Below are 24,696 nucleotides of genomic sequence, written 5' to 3'. Positions count from 1 at the left end.
TCAGTATAATCTATGGTTACTATTAACTTTTTTTCCAGTATAGAACTTATTATTTAAAAAGTATACATATTATTTATTACTGAAAATGAATAATAAATTATTTCCAACCCTTGTAAAAATTGAAAATAAATAAGTTCTCTGTAAGTCAGTTCTCACCTGGTGACTAGATTCACCAAGAATGTCAAACTAATTTATTACCTGTCTTGCGGAACTCATCATGGCTAACCACACACAGGTCAGAGTTGTCTTGAATAATAATAATAATAACAATAATAATAATAATAATAATAATGATAATAATAATAATAAACTCTTTTATTCAGAGTATAAGAGAGCATAAGTATAAGCCCTGAAAGAATTACTAGACTACCATTCAAACCTGTACAATACTGTAAATAATTTTAAAAATAATCCTGGATTATTCTGTTCTTTTTACAAACGGTTGTCACTAAAATGATTCAAACTATTAAAATTTAAATTCAAGAGTATCCATAACATGACATGACATAAATCCAGGATTATTTTGGTTCTATCAATAACTGCATCTTCCCGATCTTGATACCGATTATGATTTCAAGTTCAAACAAAGAATAATATTTCTCTTTTATAAATATAAAATAGTGTGTCACCACGTCACAGTCATTCAGTATTTTTATTAGTAGTAAATATACTACTAGGACTTTTGTCAGTATTCAGAAATTTGATTAGTTTAATTTTATCACTAGGTTAATTAGTTAAAGTCAGTGTTTTTTTCCGTGAAATGGTATCTAAGTTACCAGTGAAATTCACTGACAGCTTCAGTGAATTAAAATTACTGATCGAGTCAGTGAAATTAACTGGCAATACCGACTAAAAATTAACTGTCAATGTCAGTGAAATATGACGAGGTTTTTTTTAATTTTTCGGTGGTTCTCGAAGACGGAGCCATAAGATCGCTGAGCACTTGCTCTATCCACTGTGTTGTTGAACCATAAATACAATCCCATGTAATTTAATTATATTTATATAATTATTTTAGTCAATTAATTGTCATTTAACTAATCAAAAATCTATTATAATATTTTTAAATACTTTGTAAAAACAAATTGATAACAAAAAAATATTTAATTTAATCATAAATTATAAATACACGGAAAAAAATAGGCGCTGCAACAGGACGCAGTCCTGTGAAATAAATAGGATAAGAAATAAGTTTTATGTACTAATTTTTTTTGTCCGTATAATAAAATTTCAAAATTTGACATTTTTTTTTCAAATTTTGAACGAAAATTTCAATTTTGAAAAAAAATGAACTTCGAGGAAAAATTTTAATTTTTTTCCAAACTGATTTTTTTTTCAAATTTTTAAATTTCATTATACGGATAAAAAAAATTAGTGCATGGAACTTTTTCCTTATCCTATTGATTCCACATGAAAAATCCTGTCACTGCAACAGGATTTTGCCCTGTTGCTCTCACAAGTCTGCGCCCTGTTGCAGTGCCTACTTTTTTCCGTGTAGATAATGAATAATATAAAAATTATAAAAATCTTCAATAACATAAACTATCAGTGCGCACAGTTAGTTTGTTTTTATCGACATAAAAATTAAAATAATTTTCACTCATTTAATATTAACAATTTGAATCACTGAATAAATCAGCTTAATTTTTTCGGATTTATTGTTAAAAATAATAATTTAACAATGAAAAATTAAACCACTGACAAAATAGTTCATTTTCACTGACTCGATGTAAAACGCAGACTAATCACTGAAAATTTAAATCACTAATGAAATCAGTTAAATTAAACTAATTAATTTTAGAAACTATACATTTGCCAGCAACAAAATGAGCTACTGCTTGATTCAGTTAAAATGTCAATAATTCACTTTTTTATACAGTATAACTAAGTAGTCGGCATGGAATGATGAAGGCCTACTAAAAAATAATTTCTTGTTTTAATAATAAAAGTGAATTTTTAATGATCATGGACATGGAAAGCTGGAGACAAAGAGACAAGACAAGATTTTTAAAAAAACTCGAAATGATAAATAAAAAGTAATGGGTCGCGTGCGTTTAAATGTGCGTGTATACTAGCAATCACCCTAATGAGCAGTCTGAAGGATCCCAAAGTCAAGAAGTTGTTGCCCAAGACATTGATCATGCAGCGATTTCACGCCAACAGAACCAGTAGTCACGATAAAAAACTTATAATTACAGAGCTTTCGACACTTTGTTCAATAACCCGATGGTAATGATTGTAACGAAAAAAACTTGCAAGTTATTCATTTTATATATTTATTATTGTTATTATGATTATTATTATTATTATTGTTGTCGGATAAATTGTATGTTTGGAAAAATGGGATGATGCACTGCCGACGGAATAAAGAATAAGATAAATGATAAAGGCTTGATCCTTTTACTACATGGAATACAACACAACAATAACAGCAGGCATGTGAGTAGTTTCATCATCATTATCATTATCATCGTTGAAGCGATACTACCATGAATCATCATACTTTTATCTAATAATAAATAAGAATAAGATGCACGAGCAATGATAGCATACCGGCTGTTATATTCCTCAACTGAGAGTTTACAAGATATGAGGGCTTAGAAAAATTTCTTCCGGCATTTATAGGCCTCGATTTTTTACTTTTTTTGCAAAAGGGCTTTTCATTTTTTTGAAAATGTTATTTGAGAAGAGATAGGATCGATGAGAAAGTTCAACTTTTCAAAAAATATTTATTTCAGTAAATATATTGATAAACATATCATCGGAAATTTGAAAGTTAAAAAAAACTGTGATTGGTTTGTGACAAATATCTATGTAAATATTGAGTTTTTAAAAAAATTGCAAGACCTTATTTGTAGAGCTTAGAATTCTCTACAAAAAACATGTCTTATGCTTTTCCAAAAACGTACTATTAAGACATGTTGAGATTAAAACTCTGAATTAAATATTTAAAAAAAAAGCGGGATTAGTTTTTTGTAAATATCTCTGTGAATATTGAGTTTTTTGAAAAATTGCAAGAAAACTTTTTTGTAAAGCTTAAAATTTTTTACAAAATATGTATCTTATATTTTTTTCCAAAACTAAACAGCTATCGAGATATTCGGAGTTCAAAATTCTAATAATTAAATATCAAAAAAATAATTTTAGATCTATGATCGACATATCAATCGAAATATATCATCTGCGATAAATGTAGATCCAAAATATAAAAAAATCGATTTACGATCTAATCATATTCCAGATCTAAATTATATTTCCTGAATATAGAAATTTTGAGGTTAAAATTGTCTGGCTTCTGGCGCCTATGTGCGGTTGCAGGCCTCCAATAAAAATCGTCCCCCTTTGAGCAAAATAAAATATATATTATATATAGTATCCTTCCTCAAAGTAGTTCCGAGTAACAAAGGTGTAAAAAAATAAATTTAACAGTAGCCTATCACGAAGCTATTACTTAAATTGAGCACACCCAATAATTTATAAAGAACAACGATTTTCTAATTTCGAAAAATAACCAAGCAATATATATACACATATATAATAAGAACGATGACGTGAATGACAGTAATCAAAGAATCGGTTTCGTGTCTATCGTTTCGAAGAATCTATGACGATCTATACAATTTACCGACTTAAATCACACTTTGTGTTGATCAAAACCATAAATATATATACATATATATATCAAGCATATAATTTTATTATCTTTAATACTGATACAGATATTTAACCTCACTTATGATCACTATATAAAAAATATTGCGGAATATCGAGCAAGACAAAACATTATATCCAGATAAAAATAGTGACTTAGGTTGTTGCTGAGTATGCTAGCTAGCTTGCAAATAGCTCGCCCATTAGCCTCCGTACGTGGATACCGGTAGATAATTCTATACATTACGCACTTTAATGCTACTCAGCATACCTACACCTATACCTATCACAGCACATACGGTAAAAGCTTCTATTCTGCATCCACGAAGTATAGGGTCGACTATAAATCCGTTTTACCAACTGTATAAAGCAGCCTCCAGTTGAATTTGCAATTTTAATACCACTATGTACTATGTACTAGTCAAATCCTGATAGTATTTCTCAACATTGCACATAGCAGGTTATATTTGTTGTTGGACTGCTTCCTATAAGGGATACAAACTTAGGAAAGATCAAAGTATTGATCGACAGGATTGATTATTAATTGCGATTGACAGTGCAATAAAATATGTCAAGCCTACAGGACAAGTTTCGCTAAAGGGCGTCAAGACTATTTTATTTTACACGTTGATATGTCTTGTCTTTGGCGTGACGGGTGAGTAATAGGACATGCTCCGATCACGAATCATGGAGAGTTGATGAATAATTACTGAATGATAACGTCAACTAGCTACTAGCTGTTGGCTATTTGCTATTGGCTACTAACTACTGGCTACGTGCTACCAAGAGATCCATCATTAAGTATCTATCACATTTATGGTGTGATATGACACTAGTTCTTTAATTGACTTGTCTTGATAAAATTTTCCGTATTTTGTTTTTGTCATTAATGTGGTAGAATAAGGAAAGGGTATTTAAATAATAAGGTAATGAGAAGAAGAGATTGAAGTAATTTTAAGTTCTCACGTTACCAGGACACCCTGTAGATTATCTCACGTGGCGAGCTGGTGAGTTTCGGCACCGAGCCCGAGATTTGCATTCCAATGCAAATAACTCGCCTCGGGTCGTGCTGTGTAATCGTTGCAATTTTCATGCTTCTCAGAAATTCAACTCAACCTCATCTCTTCCTTCATCACTGCATATCACCAACAAAACACTCATTCCAAATTATTTTTTCATTTACTTGTAATCTACTTTTCTAACGTAAATATATGGAACTATCATTTCAATTATTTTTAGATACTTTTTATAGAAGACCTTTATCTGCAATAAAAGTTTTTCACAAAATATAAGTAGAATCTTTAAATCTTTGTAGACTTGGCTACAGAAGCCGAAGGTTAGCGCTGCCAATTTGTTTTTTTTTTTTAACTCATATTCAATTTTTTGTAGTACAGAATAAAATTTAGATCATAGGTTTCGAAATTAGGCAGGCGAGTAAAGATTCGTGAAGGCTGGTAGCATTGACCTTTGGCTGAGATAGCAAACCAAGTAATGAGTAAGAAAATAATCTAATATCTTATACCTTTTGTTATTGTTTTAAGTGAAAGTAATAATATATTATGTAGCAAGAAACGAAACAACTTCAGACGAGGGTAAGGTTGACTAAAGCCGAAGGCGAATGCTGCCACCATACCAGTCTGTAATCGTGTTTCTACCCTATGTATATTATACTTTCAATAATTCGTTGCATTGAAATTTGAGTTTTAATATCTGTAATCATTCGAAATTAGACTATTTCAAACTAATAGCGCATGAACAAAGTCTCCATAAACTATCAATTTGATTAATTGTAGTAAGTTATGATTATTCTGGCAAGATTTAAATAAAGGCGGAAATAATTTAACTGGTAGAAACTAAAAGTTTTCGGCCGTAGGAAACAAATGGGTAATTTTCAACCGGCTAAATTTTATTGGTCTAAAATTGTCTAAACAGGCATTAAAACTCGTTGTACCGGCAATATTGATCAATTCTGGAGTAGTTTAAGCAAAATATTATATTTAGACATACTATTTTTTCAATATTTTGACTGATTGCTACTAGAGTCGCAGATCTTCAAAGAATTTTAATTCTAACCCTAAAATTTAAAATTGAATTCCTAGAGAGTAAGTCGCCGTCGGGAATTGTCGTAAATTTTCGGTTTTTAATGTTAATATGTAGTAACCGTGTAAAATTAGACTCGTTTTTTCAACGTGGGGGTAATGAACAATGGCGACTACTCTTTCAGACGACTTTATATATTTTCTTAGAAAACTAGGCTAATTTCACGCCGTTGGTACATAGTAACATTAAAACCAAAAACTGTACGACAATTTCTGAGGATTTACACTCAAGAAAGACTTTAGTTCCCTAAATGAAATCAAATTGAAATTAGTAGTAGGAGTATAAGAATCTAAAATATACTTAAAAATTTGAGGTTATGTACCTATCTCCTCTATATTTGAAAAGGAATGAATCAGATTCCGAGTACAAAATAAGTACGAATAAAAAAGATCTTAACAACCCACTTGTCATTTAATTAAAACTTGCAGTAAAAAATGTATATATTCATTAAAATAAATTAAAATTTCTTATTTTTATTTCTAACCTCCCATTGCATTAAAAAAATGATTGCATAAACTAGTCTACTAATAACAAATAATTTGTCGTCGTAAATTCTCACAGTGTATAATTTATAAATTATTTGTAAATTACATACAAAATAATTATTGTCAATACTAAGAACATAAAGCTTGAATTGATGGTAATTAATAAATATGCGTATTAAATATAAAACAACTCTATTATAATAACATATACCTATATGCAGATAGATATCATTTCATATATATTGGTATCGAAAAAAAAAAAAAAAAAAATAACCGCAGTGAATTTATTTAATGACAAATAAAGAGAGGTATTGAACTGATTTAAAGGCAATGTAATGTCATATAAGTAAGATTATATAAAAATAACTAAATGAATCATGAAATTATTATGATAAATTATTGTGATATAAATTATCAACTTCCTCTCTCTCTCTCTCAACCAATAGTATAATTCTTTGGGTTGATACTTTCAAGTCTTTTATTCACAGGAAATATAACTAATAATCCCCGTCCGTGTATCGTAAACATTGAAATCAGAGAAATGTCTCTGCACCACCAATGCATAAGTAATAAAATTTTAAATTTAATGAGCCCACCGTTGCTGGTATCTGTTGAATAACAAAAACTAATAGGATAAAAAAAGGCTAAAGAATTAGCCAGAAATAAAAATGAAAAAATTGCTAATAATAATGATAAGGGTAATAAATGTTTTAAAATTACAAGGTATTATCGGGTATCAATATGCAGCCGAGTCTCGCATTGAGATTAAGCTAAATAAAAGGGATATATTATTTATATATATATATACGTAGTGTGTGTGTTTGTGTCTTATAAATAATTTGAATATATGGACGAAACTTACACGCCTATAGCAGCAGCAATATTATATTCAATAAACGTGTCCATAAATATGAGTATTAGATGAATGACGAAGCGATGGGGTGGTATAATAAGCTAGTGACGCTGTGGGTCAAGCCCGCCTCTTTTTACCTGATGGCCACAAAGCGTTAATATAAGGATGTCACTACGTCCCACGATATCTATCTACATATATAAAGATATATATGTTGGAATGGCCACTTAGCCAGTTTTCGAAGCAAAGTCTAATCTATGCGAAGAATTGATATTATGTATGTAATTTAAAGTGGACAGGTCCCGGGAAAAAATACTTTTGATCTAGAAGATCTACTACTGTAGATCTACGTCGATCTTAAATTTGTAACAGATCTCAGATCACTGATAATTCTGGCAGATGGTCAATGATTTCAAATCTACAATGATGCGATCTCTAAAGATTTCCAATTATCTCGAATCCGATGATTTTAGATCTACGGATATCTCAAAAGATTTTTATTGATCTCAGCAGATTTCCGAAGATTTCACAATAATTTCAGTGGAGATCTATTTCGATTTATGCAGAACTACGCAGATTGACAGGATATGAAGATCAATTTTTATTATTAGGGCTACGGAAGTGATCATAGATCTCCAACGATTTTCGTAGATCTGCTAGAGGTAACGTAGATCTAACTTTTGAAAAAAATCAGATTTCTGTAGATCATTGTAAATCTAAATTACTTTTTCCGAGTTGGTGAGCACATTAAACAGAGCTTCATCATCAAAAAAAAGTGTGCCTGTGTGTGAGAGGGGATAATTATTGAGCCTGAGACTAAGACTGAGATATTCTATATACGAAAATAATAATGATTTATGATAATTATTAAAATTAATGGACCGTGATGATAGTGAGTTGGTATTATAGATGTAGATATAGATCCTCCTCAAAAGAACCCGTCAAAATTAGACAGATATTGGATTATGATTGTGTCAAGTCAAGTGTTAGATGGCTCGTAGATAGAGGCGTGGTGGATGAGCTCATGAATAGACCTCCCATATATCTCGAGACTAAATGGAGAAAAATTTTTTTTTTGTTAAGATACTAGAGAGTGTTTTGCAACCGGACTCGGTTGGATCTTGGATCTAGTTTAAGGTGGAACTAAAATTGGATTTGTAAAGATTAAGCTATGGTTAAAACCGGACTATGACTATTGAATTGTGGTTCCCATATTCCGAGGTGATGGTCCTTGGAGATATATAAATGACTCTTATTTGAAAAAAGAAATTAATTATATGGAAGAATGGCAATTAGTTTCAGTTATAGATTTATCAGTTATTCGGAAATGTTTTAGTTGATACTGATGTTTCCATTCAGCATATTTTTTATGTGAACATTCTATAGTGCTTTTTGATGATTCATTGAATCGACAATTCATTACTCATTTTTTTCGGTAATTAGTTTAGAATCGAAAGAATAAAAAAATTCGGTTTTTAATTGAATGAATTAAAAAAAAACCCTGTTGGAATTTCCTTTGGTTATAAAGTAAAAATCATTTTGTAGCTTTTTCGTCATCTTTCTCATCGTAAGTTTAATCATCGCAATTTTCACTATCGTTCATTACCAAACAGAATATTTAAATTTTATAAGAATACCCGGGTCAAAAATGAAACTTGATTTGCCAAGTCGAAATTTAGAGCCTTGTTTCTCAAGACAAACTTGACTTGTTATTACGGAGGTATGAAATACAATTAGTTTTCACCATGGTTAAGACTTGACTGACTTTCTTAGTGACGATTTAAAACGAAAAGCTCAAAATCAAGTAAAAATTGACGTGGTTTAGACTTGTTCTGCTTTCATGATAAGTCGAAAAATTAAAAACTAAGGTAAAACGCGAAATACACATTTTACACTAAAAAATACTGCTTGCTGTTGATTTAGCTGATCAATTCTAGTTAAAGACGAATGACTGCCGTCCTCGAAGTAAAGACGAATAAGTTCAAACTAAAATGAAGAATGTTCTAAAAGTTGGCAAAAATTGAATTTTAGTCAAAAATGTCGAGATCTTATCGAAAAATCATCGGCAAATCGATAACTTCAAAAAAAAATAAGGTGAAGCGAGCCTGAATCAAGTTTAGTTTTTGATCCGGGTATTGATTTCGAACAATGACGACACTAGTGCGTGCCACGATTTGCAAGAATTGGCATGACGTAATCAGAACATTAATAAAACTGTTTTGTTATAAATTAAAAATAATTTTATAGCTTCCCCTCGTCATCTTCCACATCGCAAATTATTATCATCCGGAAATTGTTGACGTGATAGATGTCGCAATTTACACTATTGCTCTTTACCAAACAGAGTATTTTAATTTAATAATAAAAATAACAAACGTTTTTTCATATGATTGCAAGCTCAATAATCGATCAAATCAATAAAAATCTAAATACGCTGGTAATATTGAGGACCCCGGGTCTCTTAGAGCTCACGGGTAACTTTTAAGTTCGAAACTTATTGAGGTTAACGCAATTCAGCAAAGGCCCTTTAGCTCACAAGTTTTGCGAGTACTCGCCGGAGTTAAATAACCTCCGAAAATCCTCGTGTCTTAAACGATCTCTTGGGTTAACATTAAAAAATTTCCCTTTACGTATTATCCTCAACAAAAAAAAGTAAAGCATTACTACGTAACCTTTTCCAGTGTAAGCGTGTAACTCATCCATAATCTAGTCTCGAACCTGTGACAAAAGTATCTTCTAATATATTCAAAGTACCTGCGATACATTAAATTACTAAAGTACTCCACACTTATAATAACTATAATCAGTATTTTATTATAATTATTAATCTGCTATGATGCTTCCCTGTTTCTAAATCAATAAACTTTAATCCGTCATGATTACACAGAATCTCACTGACAGCCAACTATTACATTTATTCCCCCCCCCCCTCCCAATCTAAGAAATTCATCAATAAAAACAAACAAACTTAATAAATTATAATACCATAGACATACATTTTAACCGACATAAATAAAAAGCCGTTAAATTTTTAGCCGGTTAAAAAATAGGAAACTCTCGTGTATCCGCGTAGGCTGGATGGGAAACGAATGATAAAAAAAATAAACAAAAAGATATTGAAAGGGAGAAAGGCGCCGCCCAATATATCTTCAGGCGCCAGGGTTAAGATTTTCGCCACCTACTCCAGTGTCAGGAGCCCACTGAGATCTTTCTTATGCATCCATCCTCGTTCCCAACCGATCCGAGCAGAGTCCACACAATCTAACTCTATACCTGAGCTCCTGAACTGCTATCCAGAGATGAAAGATCCCAAAGATACTGAAAATACTTAAATAAACACACAGTGAGCTAACAAACTCAAGAGCTGGGCCTCGTGCTAAAAGCTTATGCTTGTAAACCCGAGGTGAAAAATAATAATTTTGATCTTGACACCTGCCGTCTTTTAAACTCGAGGAATAACCAAACAGATTGTCATGTCATAACAAAATCTTTTTTATTCTTGATAAATATATATGTATATATTTATGTTATATCAATATTAATTCAGCCATCGCGGACTTTTAGTCTGCTTAGAAAACTTTTTAATTAACTTATTTAAATTTTTTTTTCATGCCCACTTGGGTGACTACCGAGCGGCAAGAGCTTAAAGAACTTGCAGCTCGTTATCTGAATCTCAAGTGTACTTAAACTCCTTAACTCTTAACTCTTTTAGTAAAAGGCCGAGTTTGAGCCTGAGTAGTCCTCGTCCTCATCCTCATCCTTGTCCATGTCCATGGTCATGTATAAAACCACTTGCCCGTTCTTGGATAGTAATATTTATTATTCTTCAAGTCCTTCTCAGTTGAGTCGATTCTTTGATACTTGTTCTTATTTTAAAATCTCTAGTGTAGTGAAGAAGGACAAAGACGAGTCACCTGCATCCTGCATTATAACTGAACTCATCCGTCACGCGTGACTTGGATGTGTCTCGGTTTTATTTCACGCCCTGAGCATGAATAAATTTTTTATCTCGCGGACTCATCCTGTGACTTGTCGTCGTGACAGGATATATTAATGTTTGATGATGGTAGTAAAGCTTTTGACCAAGACATTGTTACTATACATGTATATATGCTGTAAATAAGGATTTCTTGTTCTGAGGACCCACGTATCTTCCAATCACACGTCCGAAACGTCAGACTCTTGACCTCTCTCACTATTTTATGCCGGACGCGTTTACACTCTTTGTTTCTCTCTGTTATAACTAGAGCCAGATTATTTTAAATATATATACAACTCTTTCCTTTTTTCTACTTGCCCGAAGCCTGCCGACTGTTAAACTAAACTGCCAACTGCCAACTGGACAATTACTGACCAGAGCTTTAAAGTGATGTGATGGTAAAATATTTTTTTTATACGCCGAGTTTAACAAGCTGATGGCTATCAGTTGCTAACAAAATTATAAATAAACAACACATAGAGGAAGAATAAAAGTTTTATGTTATGTTATGTACTGAGTTTAACCAACTGATATGTCCTGGAAATTTGCGTGAGTCATTTCTTGTAAGACAACGTGCGTCATAGAATTCAGTACGATGAATAAAAAGATCGTTTTTAGAAAATTATGACTTTCAACTACGTCCATTAATACTTCATTTTTAGGGATAAGCGAATAGTGTTTCAATTTAATCGAATATTACTAGAATTTTGTAGTTCGTTCTTGGAATAATTCCAAATATTACACGGAAAAAAATAAACTTTGAAAATTAGTGTTTGAAATTATAACCCGGAACCCGGGTGTCAATATGGGGAATTTTAACATTCCAAACAATAAATTTTATAATATGTGTCGTCAATTTTTTAAGTATCAGTTACGATTTTTAAAGTTCAAATAGTAATTTTTCTTGCATAGACAATAAATTTTCATACTCTCTAATTATGAATTAGTGAAAATAAGTGAATATTCACTAATTCCAAGTGCAAACCGAATCACTAATTTCAAAAAGTGGTTCGATTGGCACTCAGAATTAGTGAATATTTACTTATTTCATTTATTCATGTTTAGAGAGTACTTATCCTGTAATTATTCACGTTTTAATCATAAATGAAAAAATTAATATTTAGAATGAGTATTTACTGATCACTTTATCATTATATTACTTGTCGTTCTTAATTTATATAGTTCATTTTTTTCCGTGTAGTAAATTTTTAAATTTTACACAGAATACAAAATTTTTACTCGCCCCTAAAAATTTTTTCCATTATAAATTGAAAGCGAAAATTTTTTTGCGCCGAAAAATTTTTTCTAGTCCTCAAAAAATTTTTATCTTCAATTTATAATACAAAATATTTCTCAAGGCAAGAAATCCTTTTTTCCTGTCTACGTTGGTTTTTGAAATTTTCGGTTTTAATTTGAATCTTTGATTCAAATTTTGAAAATAAAATTTTTATCTAATTTGAGATTAATTATAAAAAATTTATTACAATTATTTACGAACAATTCAAAAATTTATGACAGTTTAGAAATTTATGAATACTTTGAACTTTTCCAATAATTTAAAAGCCCGCGAAACATTCGAATTTTTTGAAAAATCCCAAAACATACGAATAACTCAAACATTTCAAATTATAAACTTGAAATTATTCGCATAAAAAATTAGTACCACATATATGAAATATTTATATAATTACTGATCAATAGTGTCTCATTATTGAGTCGAATAAAAGAAATGTTTTTTCCCTTGAGTTCGAAGTGTAATAAAAAATTTTCCATCTAGCCATTAAGTGGCTTTGACAGATCTACCTGACCTGTATAGATTGAAGCTGAATGAAACTGATCAGAAAAAACTTTACGAGCGTGAGAGAAGAAATGAAGAAGAGAAGAGCATCAGTGAAAGAAAAAGAGTACGAGTGTGAGTACAAGTTTGAGCATAGCAAGAGCAAAAGGACCGATGATGAAGAACAAGAGGAAGAAAAATTCTCGCTGGCGTCAATGCTGATCTTATCTCATCTTCCCCGCACTCGGTATCCTTTTAATTAGTCCCGGCTAAGTATAAACGTCGCTCTTGGACGATCAGTTAACCGCAAAGTGTTTCACCTGGTGATAAACCTCTACCATATCTCGTAATAACGACGATTTGTTGGGGTTTTGACTTTTTAATACATCTACATATATATATAAATTGAATGAAGTAAAGACCGATTTTTCTAGAGAATACCGTTCGAATTCTTCTAAGATTCCTTGTAAGCCATTCGACGGACGAGTATCGATAAATTTGTGGCTTTTAGAGACCCAACGTGTGCCTGTAATTAATTCTGACAAGCAAAATAATAAATAACGCGATTATGGACAGTAAAAACAATAAAATAAAAGACAAGTACGTAAGAAAAATGTCATTGAGAGCCTGATGGGCGGGAATGTTACGCGGCATTAATATTTTCTTGCTCCAATTAGTGTAGATGACAAACTCAATAACCGGATCTTTGAAATTAAAAGTTAATTCCTGGTGAACTCGGGAGTATTTTAAAAGTATTACAAGTAGATCTCGTCGTAAACAACTTTGTATATTCAATTGATGCTAATTTATAATTTATTTTTCTTTTTGATTGGATTTTTAATTTATTAATTCATTAATGCTCGAAATTACAACGTCGGTTATTAAGAAAAATTTATATTAATTGTAGTGATCGGTTTTAATCACTTTCTGAGATGGGGATAAAAGATGGTTTTCATGCTGCATTTTTGCAGATAACCTCAAAATATTCTCACTCCAAGTACTAATAATTTTATATAGATTATTGTTATTATAAATGTGGTATTTTGGTAATTTAATGTATGGCAGGTACTTTGAATATATTAGAAGATACTTTTGTCACAGGTTCGAGACTAGATTATGAATGAGTTACACACTTACGCTGGAAAAGGTTACGCAGTAATGCTTTACTTTTTTTTGTTGAGGATAATACGTAAGGGGGAATTTTTTAATTTTAACCCAAGAGATCGTTTGAGACACGGGGATTTTTGGAGGTTATTTAACCCCGGCGAGTACTCGCAAAACTTGTGAGCTAAAGGGTCTTTGCTGAATTGCGTTAACCTCAATAAGTTTCGAACTTAAAAATTACCCGTGAGCTCTAAGAGACCCGGTGTCCTCAATATTACCAACGTATTTAGATTTTTATTGATTTTATCGATTGTTGAGCTTGCAATTATATGAAAAAACGTTTGTTATTTTTATTATTAAATTAAAATATTCTGTTTGGTAAAGAGCAATAGTGTAAATTGCGACATCTATCACGTCAACAATTTCCGGATGATAATAATTTGCGATGAAGAAGATGGCGAGGGGAAGCTATAAAATTATTTTTAATTTATAACAAAACAATTTTATTACTGTTCTGATTACGTGACGCTAATTCATGCAAATTGTGGCACGCACTACTGTCGTGATTATTCAAAATCAATAATAATCAAAATTATTTTTGAAATTTATCGTATACTTCCAGATTTCTAACTTTCAGATTTTTTTTCAAGACATTCAATTAAAAATAAAATTTTTTCACTACAAACCTTTTTTATTCTTTTTATTCTAAACTAATTTGAATCTTTTATAAAATTTGAGTCTAATTAGGCGTTTCTATATCGAACAATTTTTTTTTTTTTTTTTTTTTTCATAAATTTCAACCCAATTTCTTGTTATAACAGTAGAAATCATCAGCAAATTATACAGATGGTACAATATTATTGTCAGCGTAGTGAATTAATTTGAAGAATTGTAGAACAAAAAAAAAGAGTTAGCAAGTAAGAGGAATAAGAAAAAGAGGGTTACATTCTATCCCCCGAGTCCTCCTTTCCTCACTACCCTTTGTATTTAATCAATTTAAATCGCGATGAGACGAGTGAGCGGCTGCGCGGAATACCGCGTATTTTTTTACTCTTTCTTGTTATTTATTCGGACTAACTCAAACTGTCCGGCGGATCTTTTTCAATTGAAACTGGACGTTAAGGGGATTGAGAGAGAAGGATATTCGACGGACTCTGCGCACTTTGAAATATTTTAATGGCGCTTTGTCTCCTGTTCTTTTATTTATCGTCCTTATTCATTTCCGTTGCCCTTTTATCTCTCGCAATCCCTCTTCTATCCATTTGCTGAAGCACGGCCAGCAACACATTATCAGCATTAGAAGTACATATATTCATTATTTTTAATACCATCACCAGCACCATCACCTTCCACATGACTTAAAACTTTTTTCTCATCCTTTGCTGACCACTGGTTATTTTAATTGGATCCCCAGCCCTTTTTTTCCAACCAAACGTTTCGCAACATTTTTTCACCGCATTCCATCTTCTGTTAAAGTTTAAACTAAAAACTAAATTACGAACGAATCCACTTTTTTCTTCAGACATTTTTTCATCCCACAAATATTTTTCCACCGTGACATCTTATGTCCTGGCCTTAAAAATCCTTAAGCAAATATATTAAGTTAAATAACTGATGCTTGTGTCCGGTATCTGGGTCTTCTGTGCCAACTGCATATTTTCTCACGCGATTTAAAATTACTAACTATTCGCTGATGATTCATTGAATCGATAATTACTTACTACATTTTTTTCGATTATTAGTTCAAAGTAGAAAGCATTAAATTTCCTATTAGAAATTTCTAATTAGAGCTTTGGAAAAAAATCTTGAGATTTGTGTCGGCTGATAATTATTTAAATAATTCCAAATATCTCACTTCTTTAAAACTTAAATCATTAAAGAAACTTGAATTGCAATTCATTTTTTAAATAAATTACTGAATGTTTACTGATAAATTTTCATTGTCCATTGGAATTATACGATAAACTTTCAAAATAATTTTAATTATTATTGATTTCGAACAATGACGACCCTAGTGCGTGCCACGATTTGCATGAATTCGTCACGTCATCAGAACAGTAATAAAATTGCTTTGTTATAAATTAAAAATAATTTTATAGCTTCCCCTCGCCATCTTCCACATCGCAAATTATTATCATCCGGCAATTGTTGACGTGATAGATGTCGCAATTTACACTATTGCTCTTTACCAAACAGAGTATTTTAATTTAATAATAAAAATAACAAACGTTTTTTCATATAATTGCAAGCTCAACAATCGATGAAATCAATAAAAATCTAAATATGCTGGTAATATTGAGGACCCCGGGTCTCTTAGAGCACACGGGTAACTTTTAAGTTCGAAACTTATTGAGGTTAACGCAATTCAGCAAAGACCCTTTAGCTCACAAGTTTTGCGAGTACTCGCTGGAGTTAAATAACCTCCGAAAATCCTCGTGTCTTAAACGATCTCTTGGGTTAAAATTAAAAAATTTCCCCTTACGTATTATCCTCAACAAAAAAAAGTAAAGCATTACTACGTAACCTTTTCCAGCGTAAGCGTGTAACTCATCCATAATCTAGTCTCGAACCTGTGACAAAAGTATCTTCTAATATATTCAAAGTACCTGCCATACATTAAATTACTAAAGTGCCCCACACCTATAATAACTATAATCAGTATTTTATATATATTCCCTATATAAATTAAAATATCCCAGTAATACTTCACCCCAAACGAGCAAACTCGGCAGACTTGCTAAAAATTATATCGTAACCCAAGTGGTGGCGACTTCACTGTAACCTAAAGCTATCTAACTTATTTTATTCACCCAAGCGGTAAAACCGCCAGCATGCTAATAAATGCTAACGTGCCACCTTTAAGAGATGAAGACACGAGAAGAACACGCGGCAGCATCATCATCATCAACCTAACAGACCCGGTCATGCGGCCAACATCCTATATATATAAATATATATATCCAATGGTCTGTTACCGCTTCGCGCCCCAGGAGGCCCGGCAACTTTATTTCAACCAGTAGTCTGTTAGTTGTCCCTTCTATTCATTTACTTGTTCCGTAATCTATTCAACTACGCTAAAAACATAAAATTTTTCGCAAGAGACAACTAAATAATCAATATAAATCTTACGGATTAGTATCTCACCGTGAAAATAAGTAATGACTTTAGATATTTAACTTTTTCTTTACGAATTCCTTCTTTTCTCCGGATGATTTGCCTTGACTTAAACTTTTTTTTTTATTATCCCTCTTTTCGTCACGCTGACCCAGTGATTTATTTCACAAATACGTTGGTAATAGAGTTGTCCGGTGGTCGGAAACAACCGTGCAAGAGTAGAGTAGGAGGAGTAGTTGAGACGATTTACTTCATTGTGCTCACCCACGAATTATTCAAAGAGTACCCGTAGTATAACTACGCATTGCTGTCCAAAATGGACCACCTGAGATCGTGGGAGTATCGGAGAACGAGATGGGAACCAGAAAGGAGATGAGATGAACACGAAAAAGTATCCTTCTTTATTTTTTGGCCTTATTTTTTATGAGCTATATATATATATAGCAGACGAAATAATAAACTCGAGGAATTTTTGGTCTTTGGTCTTTCGGATGCTGGGGATAGGTATCAGTTTGAGTCAAGTCTTTGTTGTTGTTCTCAGCTGAGTACTTACAAAGAACCACTTGGCTCGCTCGGATCTTGATGACAGAAGTTAGTGATTGATGTTGACGCAAACTCTTTAGTTACTTGATGATCCAATCATTATATATAAATATATATACGCACAGGTACATGGAATTTTTTTAAAATCTATGTTATGTAAAAAGTGTACAGGACATTATTTGGAACAAAATAGTCCCTATGAAATTATTTTGATACATTTTTATCATATTTATAATAGTTGACCTAAAATTTTTATTTTTAATTCAAAAATTTGAGATTAGGGCCCGAATTTCGAGATCGAGTATTTGAAATTAAAATTTCTGAGTGAAATATCAGAGATATGGTAAAAATGTATAGGAACTTTTTTATAGAGAATTAAATTTTCTACAAAACTGTATCGATACATTTTTTTTGTATCTTTGATAGTTTGGCCAATATTAACAATCAAAAATTTTTGAAAAGGTTCATCTTCTTCAAATTCATAGATACTGTATTTAAAATTCGAATTCTGGTTAAACTATCACAGATACGTAAGAAATGTACATGAACTTTTTTAAAGAGAATTAAATTTCCTACAAAACTTTATCAATGCACTTTTGTCGTATTTCCAATAATTAATCCAAAATTTTTATATGATTTCTAACTTTTAGATTTTTCCTTCATTTTTATAATTTACCGCGCATTTTAATATCTTCAAATTAAAAAATTCTAGGTTCAAACTAATTGATCTTCTTTTACAACGTTTCTTATTAAAATAACATAAGTCTGAAACTAATTGTCATCCCTACACATTGAATCACCTTGCAAAACTCTCACACACACACAGAATCTAATAACTAACCAGTAATCTGCAGCAGTTAAAGTCAAAAGCTAATTTATATAAACTTAAATGATCAACATCATCAACTACAATACAATAATATAATGATTTATTACTGACATTGACGACTTATTTATTTTTTTTTTTAAATATAATTGCTAACTATAACTATTATAGTTTGCGATTTTAGATTCAGTGATTAAGAAATTTTTAAGTCAAGATCGATCGTGTAGTATTGCAACTACCAACAAATATATATATACATAAATATATATATTTATAATCAACAAGATGTTGAAAAGAAAGAGCAAAAAATAAAAAATAAAGAGATGAAAGAACGATCAGTCTTTGGCCTGAGGCCGTGAAATCAGATCCAGTATCACCCAAGAGACACGTCGTGTTTGCTATACGACACGCACTGAGACGCAACTCGAACTACGTCCATGTTGATTTTTAAAAAATCCAAACATTCATGTCATGTCAATAAATTTTAAGGTTTTTTTGTTTCCGCCAGAGTGGTATTGTCCAATAGATCGTGGGAAAGTCAATAAACGAGCGGTGCTGTCTAAGGATGGACCGAAAAAAAAAAATTGCAAACAAAACCGTCCAAGAGATACCAACATTACAAATACATTAACAAGTAACCTTGATACACTGATTAAATAATTATACCGACCTCGATAAAGAGATTGGATTATAATTAATTCGTTCCTGATTATTTAATTTTTTAGCTAATATCGGACTCATCTTTTAATCGATCGTGTCTTATTGAGGTAATAACTTTTGCCAAAAGTCATTGCCCGAATATCTATAAATATATATATGTACATAATTATTAAATCAATTTGAATTCCATCAATTAGAGGATCATTAATTGCTGAGGTAAAAAATATAAAACCGATGGTTGAATTCCCAAGATGCTTGAGTTGTTAAAAGTCGATATAAAAAGCTTATAAATTTAGCGGCCAACTAACCAACCAACGAACAAACTTGCGCAATGGATTCCAATGGAATCAACAACCATTCGAATGAATCGTTCATTTAAAACATCACCGATTATTTAAACCGAATCGAAAGATCGGTCTTTAACTTACAGTGGCTGTATTTATATCTGCCGATCGATCTACAATTTCTAAAGCTAAATCTCCCTCCGAAACGAGATGTCGATCGAGGTGGTCCCCATGTCCGACGGCTGGACCTAATTGCGTCTGCCTTTTTTTCCCAATCTCCGTTTTTAATTCGCGATACCCAGCCCGAGGATCTAATAAATCGGCGCCAAACTATCTCATCAAAAATTTACATCTTTCTTTTTTTTTTTTTTTTTTTAATTAATTATTTGTCTATTAGCAGTAATTACACTAGTCTTACCTTGTTTCTTTAGGGCCCTGAATTAGCCCAATAATTATGAGGGCAATCGCGATCACCGCGATGTCACCGCGACGCATCTCTTACATCACAATCACTAATTAATGATTTCATCAAACAATTATATCCTTGTTTCTAATTGTTATTATTATTTTATTTATATATCTATATATTTTATCTCAGTGGCACAAAATAATATATTACTTGGACTTGTGGTATGTTTGGAAAGTTGGAAAATACGCAATCGTAACCAAGATTTTAAAATTTATCGTCGCACATGTTAATTGATTATGTCAATTAATAAAAATTCCAATTAAATGTTAAAACTGTTAAGTAGACACTAATTAATTATACTATATATAAATTGTTTTATAAAAACACTGACACTATTTTTAAGCCAACTCACATTTCGTAATTTTTAAAAAATCAAACCCACGTTAAAAAAAAAAATTACTGATTATTTTGAGTAAAATAAAAAAATCACAAATTCACAAATAAGGATAAATTTAAAAAAATAATAAATAAATAGTAATTGAGATTGTGACGGTCAGAGGGTTAGCGAATGAGTGATTGGTGTCGTGTTGACGGTAGTAAAAGTATAAGTGACCTGCGTGGTGATAAGCTGGTGATTTGAATGAGTGGTGAGCCGGTGTCAAAGTATCAGGGGCACATGGGGAGTTTAACGGTTGCACGGAGCACGTTTGGACGACTGGAGGCTTCACGATGGACTGGCCCGGCCGGCGGCCACCTATACCTTTGGGATCAAGTCCCAACCACTCTCCTGAGTCTCTTTTTCTCAGGCCTGGGACAGTTGATCTTGTTTCTTGGTTGAATTGATGCTGATGATGATGATGATGATGATGTTGGCATTAGTTTTAGCAATTTTAATGTTACGTTTCTCGATTTTTAGGTAGACGAATTTTATTTTTAGAAAGAGAGGGGGAAGAGGGATTTAGTCGAGTCAAATTTCGGCGTGACATTTTTATTAAGATCAGAGTTGATGATCGCGTGAGTAATGGGACTAGACTGATGGGATCGTCAGGTATAATGATAATTTTATCTACTTTTTTATTATTATTATTATTATTATTATTGTTATTATTATTATTTCTAAGATATAATTAAATAATATTTAAACTTGTGTTTGAATAAAGATAACTCTTTAACTATCGCGTTTACGTTTAAATTTATAATAAACTACTTTTCAGAAAATTTTAATCTCTAGAAAAAAGTTTATGTTCAATTTTAATCTAACTGATAATTTATAAAATATTGATGATTTGAAATTAACCATCAAGATATTTATGAGAATTTCATTTCATTTTATTTTTAATCACAACTCATCAACTATTGAGATTAAGAAAAAATATAAAGACACCTTTTTTGTAGGAAATTTAATTCTCTACAAAAAAGTCAATGATCATTTTTTATGTAACTTTGATAGTTTATCAGGAGTTGATGATTTAAAATTAAGACTCCAGATATTTAAAAAAAATTAATTTGAATTAAATTATTAATTACAACTCATTAAATATTGAGTTTAAGAAAAAATATTACGATACCTTTTTTTTAGGAAATTTAATTCTGGACAAAAAAGTTCATAATCACTTTTAGTGTAACTTTCGTAGTTTAACGAAAATCGTTGATTTTAAGTTAATACGTATTAATTTTAAAAACGATGATCATTAAAATTAAAATTAATTTTTCTTTTTTTATTAGAGAGTAGAGAGAGCATAAAAAGTTTAAAACTGAATGATAGCGGAGTTCGCGAGTACAATGTATGATTTAATATCCTCAGGGGGGCAAACCTGCGTAATCACCCACGGACTGATGACTGATATTCTTGTGCGAATTCGATTGCTATCGTCTTGGGTGATTCATTCTCCTGATCGCGGGTGGAGTTAAAACTGTAGCGATGTACATGGATATCAATATAGAGTGTTGGTTTGTATTTCAATCGGAGGGAAGAGACGTGCTTTATTGCTGCATAAATAATCCCATTTTTCTTATTATTTTTATTTCTTATCATTCATTCATTTCTTAATTTATTTATTATTTTTATTATTGTACACCCGAGGCTACTATTCGTACACGTCACTTACCTACACTTTATTTATTATATATATTTTTTTGAGAATAATCGCTGTGGGAAAATAAAATGTAACAAGTCGAGTTTGGAGAATGATATAAAACGTCCGATGACCTAGTGACTGTCATTCTTTCTCTTTTTTATTTATCTAGTATATAAATATACATATATATAGAAATATATACATACATATATGTATATAGTTATGATTTCTTCACATAAAACCGGAATGTTATGTTTGATTTTGTTTAAAAATAAAAATTATATTTCTCTAGACAGGTTGTTGGATTCTTCCTCAATCTTCACTCTCTTTAGATATCAGATTGTGTTAATTCGTAACATACTTTTTTGTAGAAGCTCTCTGTAGTGTAAAAAAGTATAATTTACTTTCAATTATAATTTTTTTAGTTTTTATTCAGAAAAAAATTTCGTATGGATTTATATAATTTTTTATCGGGATAAGGGAGGAGGAGGGGGGGGGGATTCTCTACTAAATTATTGTTGGAATTTTTGATGCCAAATCCTAAAGTTTTTTTTTGGAAAATTTAAAAATATTGACAATTGAAACGAGTCAACTTTTCAAATTTTAAATTTGAAGATTTTTCATAAGGAACCTTTTTTGTAAACAATGAAATTTGTTGCAAAATTGGTCTTTTTTTTTGTAAAATCAAAATTTTAGGAATATTCTGAGATTTTGGAGAGACGTAATTTTGAAAAAATACAATTTTGATTAATTTAAAAATTTTTTGACTTAAAAATTGGGTTATTTAATCAGTTATTAAGAAAATTTAATACTCTAACTATCTCTGATATGTAAAAAAAATTTTTTTACTTCAGCTTGAAAATTTAGTCCGAAAGATTTTAGATTCGTTATGAAAAATTAGTCAATTTTTCAAACCCTTTCATTAAATTTAGTGTTTTTTCAATCGCTTTTAAGCGTAAAATAAAATTGAATAAAAATTCCAGTAAATTCGGATTTTGTGAAAATAAAATTCAAGTAAATTGTTTAACTGAACCCTATTAATTAGAGTTAACGGCTCTAAAAGAAAATAATAATAAAAATAGAACCATGTCAAGTTAAAAAATAACAGGGTGCTTGACACCCGTCAAATATATATATACATATATATAAAATTATAGTTCTCAAGGCCCATATGCTCCATTTTATTCATTCATTCACTATCGGCCTATTATTTGTTCTTCCGAAATGTTTTCTAAAATAATTATCCGTTGTAAAAAATATTAATAAATAATATATAATATCACTAAAGAAATCCGATAGCCCTAATAAATAATAAATAATAAAAATCAATCGGATTTAAATCCATTATTTATTATTATCTGAGTTTTAAAATAATGACGGGACACTCTTTATTTACACTCAGGTTATTCATGTCGATATTGTTAACTTGCTTCATTTGAATGGACATACAAGAGAATAAGAAAGAGATAGGACATATACACCATATATACAATAAATATATATATATATATATATATATATATATATATATATATATATATACGCTGGAACTTGAAACGTGTCTGGGCAGTTGTAGTGAACGTATATACACGACCGCCAATTCATGACAGCGTACTCCATTTCCCTTGGTGCATTTTTTATTCCAATTGCGGGAACAAATAACAGGAATCGTGTCTCGTTGCGCAGCGTCGCCAAATGTCAGTATGTCGTCTATATATTTATTATTTACACATACATTTTATTTAAAAAAAAAAAAAAAAAAAATTTTAAGCCTGTCTATACATGAACTAAAAAATTGATGATTTATATATATATATATATATGTATGTGTACAATGTCAAACACAAAAGATACCGGTTGATTAAAAACTATATTTCAATTAAATAGTCTTTTGATTACCGGATGATATTGCGCAATAAAATTTTTTTATGACCTGTCATATGATGTCTTGATGAAAAAATTTATATATAAATGTATATACATACAATCCAAAAAATTAAGTTGGGTGGCATTTAATTTTTTTTTTATTTTGAATCGTCAGTTTCAATAAATTTTTCTAATTTTTTTTTTCTTTATCAAAACCATGACGCGGGAGGATCTTAAGATTTTACAGCCCGCCGTGAATTTCCGAGTTACGATTATCCAGCACACCCGGTTTAATGGGACGTTATTAGCTTTATGATTGCGTTATTTATACGTCAGCCAATTACAAGGCTTTATGAACCTCTGAGCAATAAAAATGTTAGACGCGATCCAAAGATTTGTTTTAATATTTTTTTTTTTTTTATTAAATTTTCCTCTTAATCCAGGCTATAAAATGTTTCAATGTATGAAGAATTTATAATGATGATAATGATGATGATGATGATGATGATGATGATGATGAAAAGTTTTGTTGTACTGAAATTTGAGACAAGAAATTCGCGTATCTTTTTGACGAAGTATATATAGAGTAGAGAGTAGAGAGATACTTGAGAGGGTCTTCATTTCTAGATGATGACATAAAAAAGAAAGAAAATAAAAGAAAAAAACAGAGAACCAAGAGATTACCCGAATCTTTTGTATCTTGAACCATGGCAACAATACCGTATTAGGCTGTAACAGGCTAGTAGCCCTTGTAGAATGCTCCATTGTAAGTGGCAAACATCTGCCAGTAATACAAACTGCTAATAAAAACATGAGAAAAGAAAAAATTTTTAGAGTTAAACAGGAAGGAACACCATAATAGAGTATTTCTGGATTTTTTCGACCACTGTAAATATACATTAGTGTCATTTTAGAAACTTATTTTTTGGTTCACTGAAGCTTTTTTTATATCGACTTAATTATAATT

General features: G+C 30.9%; 1 protein-coding gene across 3 annotated transcripts in view; it reads right to left on the bottom strand.

Annotated features, from left to right (window-relative positions):
- The window catches only part of LOC103580558 (protein Wnt-7b), a 54,965-nt gene that overhangs the window by 26,596 nt on the left and 3,673 nt on the right, over positions 1–24,696 (bottom strand). For 2 of the 3 annotated variants that reach the window (XM_053739977.1, XM_053739978.1), the window contains exon 1: positions 19,795–20,492. The exons of the other annotated variant lie outside the window; for it this stretch is intronic. In XM_053739977.1, coding sequence (XP_053595952.1) covers positions 19,795–19,871 — 77 coding nt within the window. In that variant the 5' untranslated portion in view covers positions 19,872–20,492. Of the gene's footprint in view, positions 1–19,794; positions 20,493–24,696 lie in introns of those variants that run through there. 3 annotated transcript variants of the gene reach the window in all.

Source organism: Microplitis demolitor, chromosome 6 (assembly GCF_026212275.2).
Source record: "Microplitis demolitor isolate Queensland-Clemson2020A chromosome 6, iyMicDemo2.1a, whole genome shotgun sequence".
In the NCBI taxonomy this organism is placed as follows: domain Eukaryota; kingdom Metazoa; phylum Arthropoda; class Insecta; order Hymenoptera; family Braconidae; genus Microplitis; species Microplitis demolitor.
Note: the sequence above shows the minus strand (reverse complement) of the source record. Positions and strands in the feature narration are given on the sequence as shown.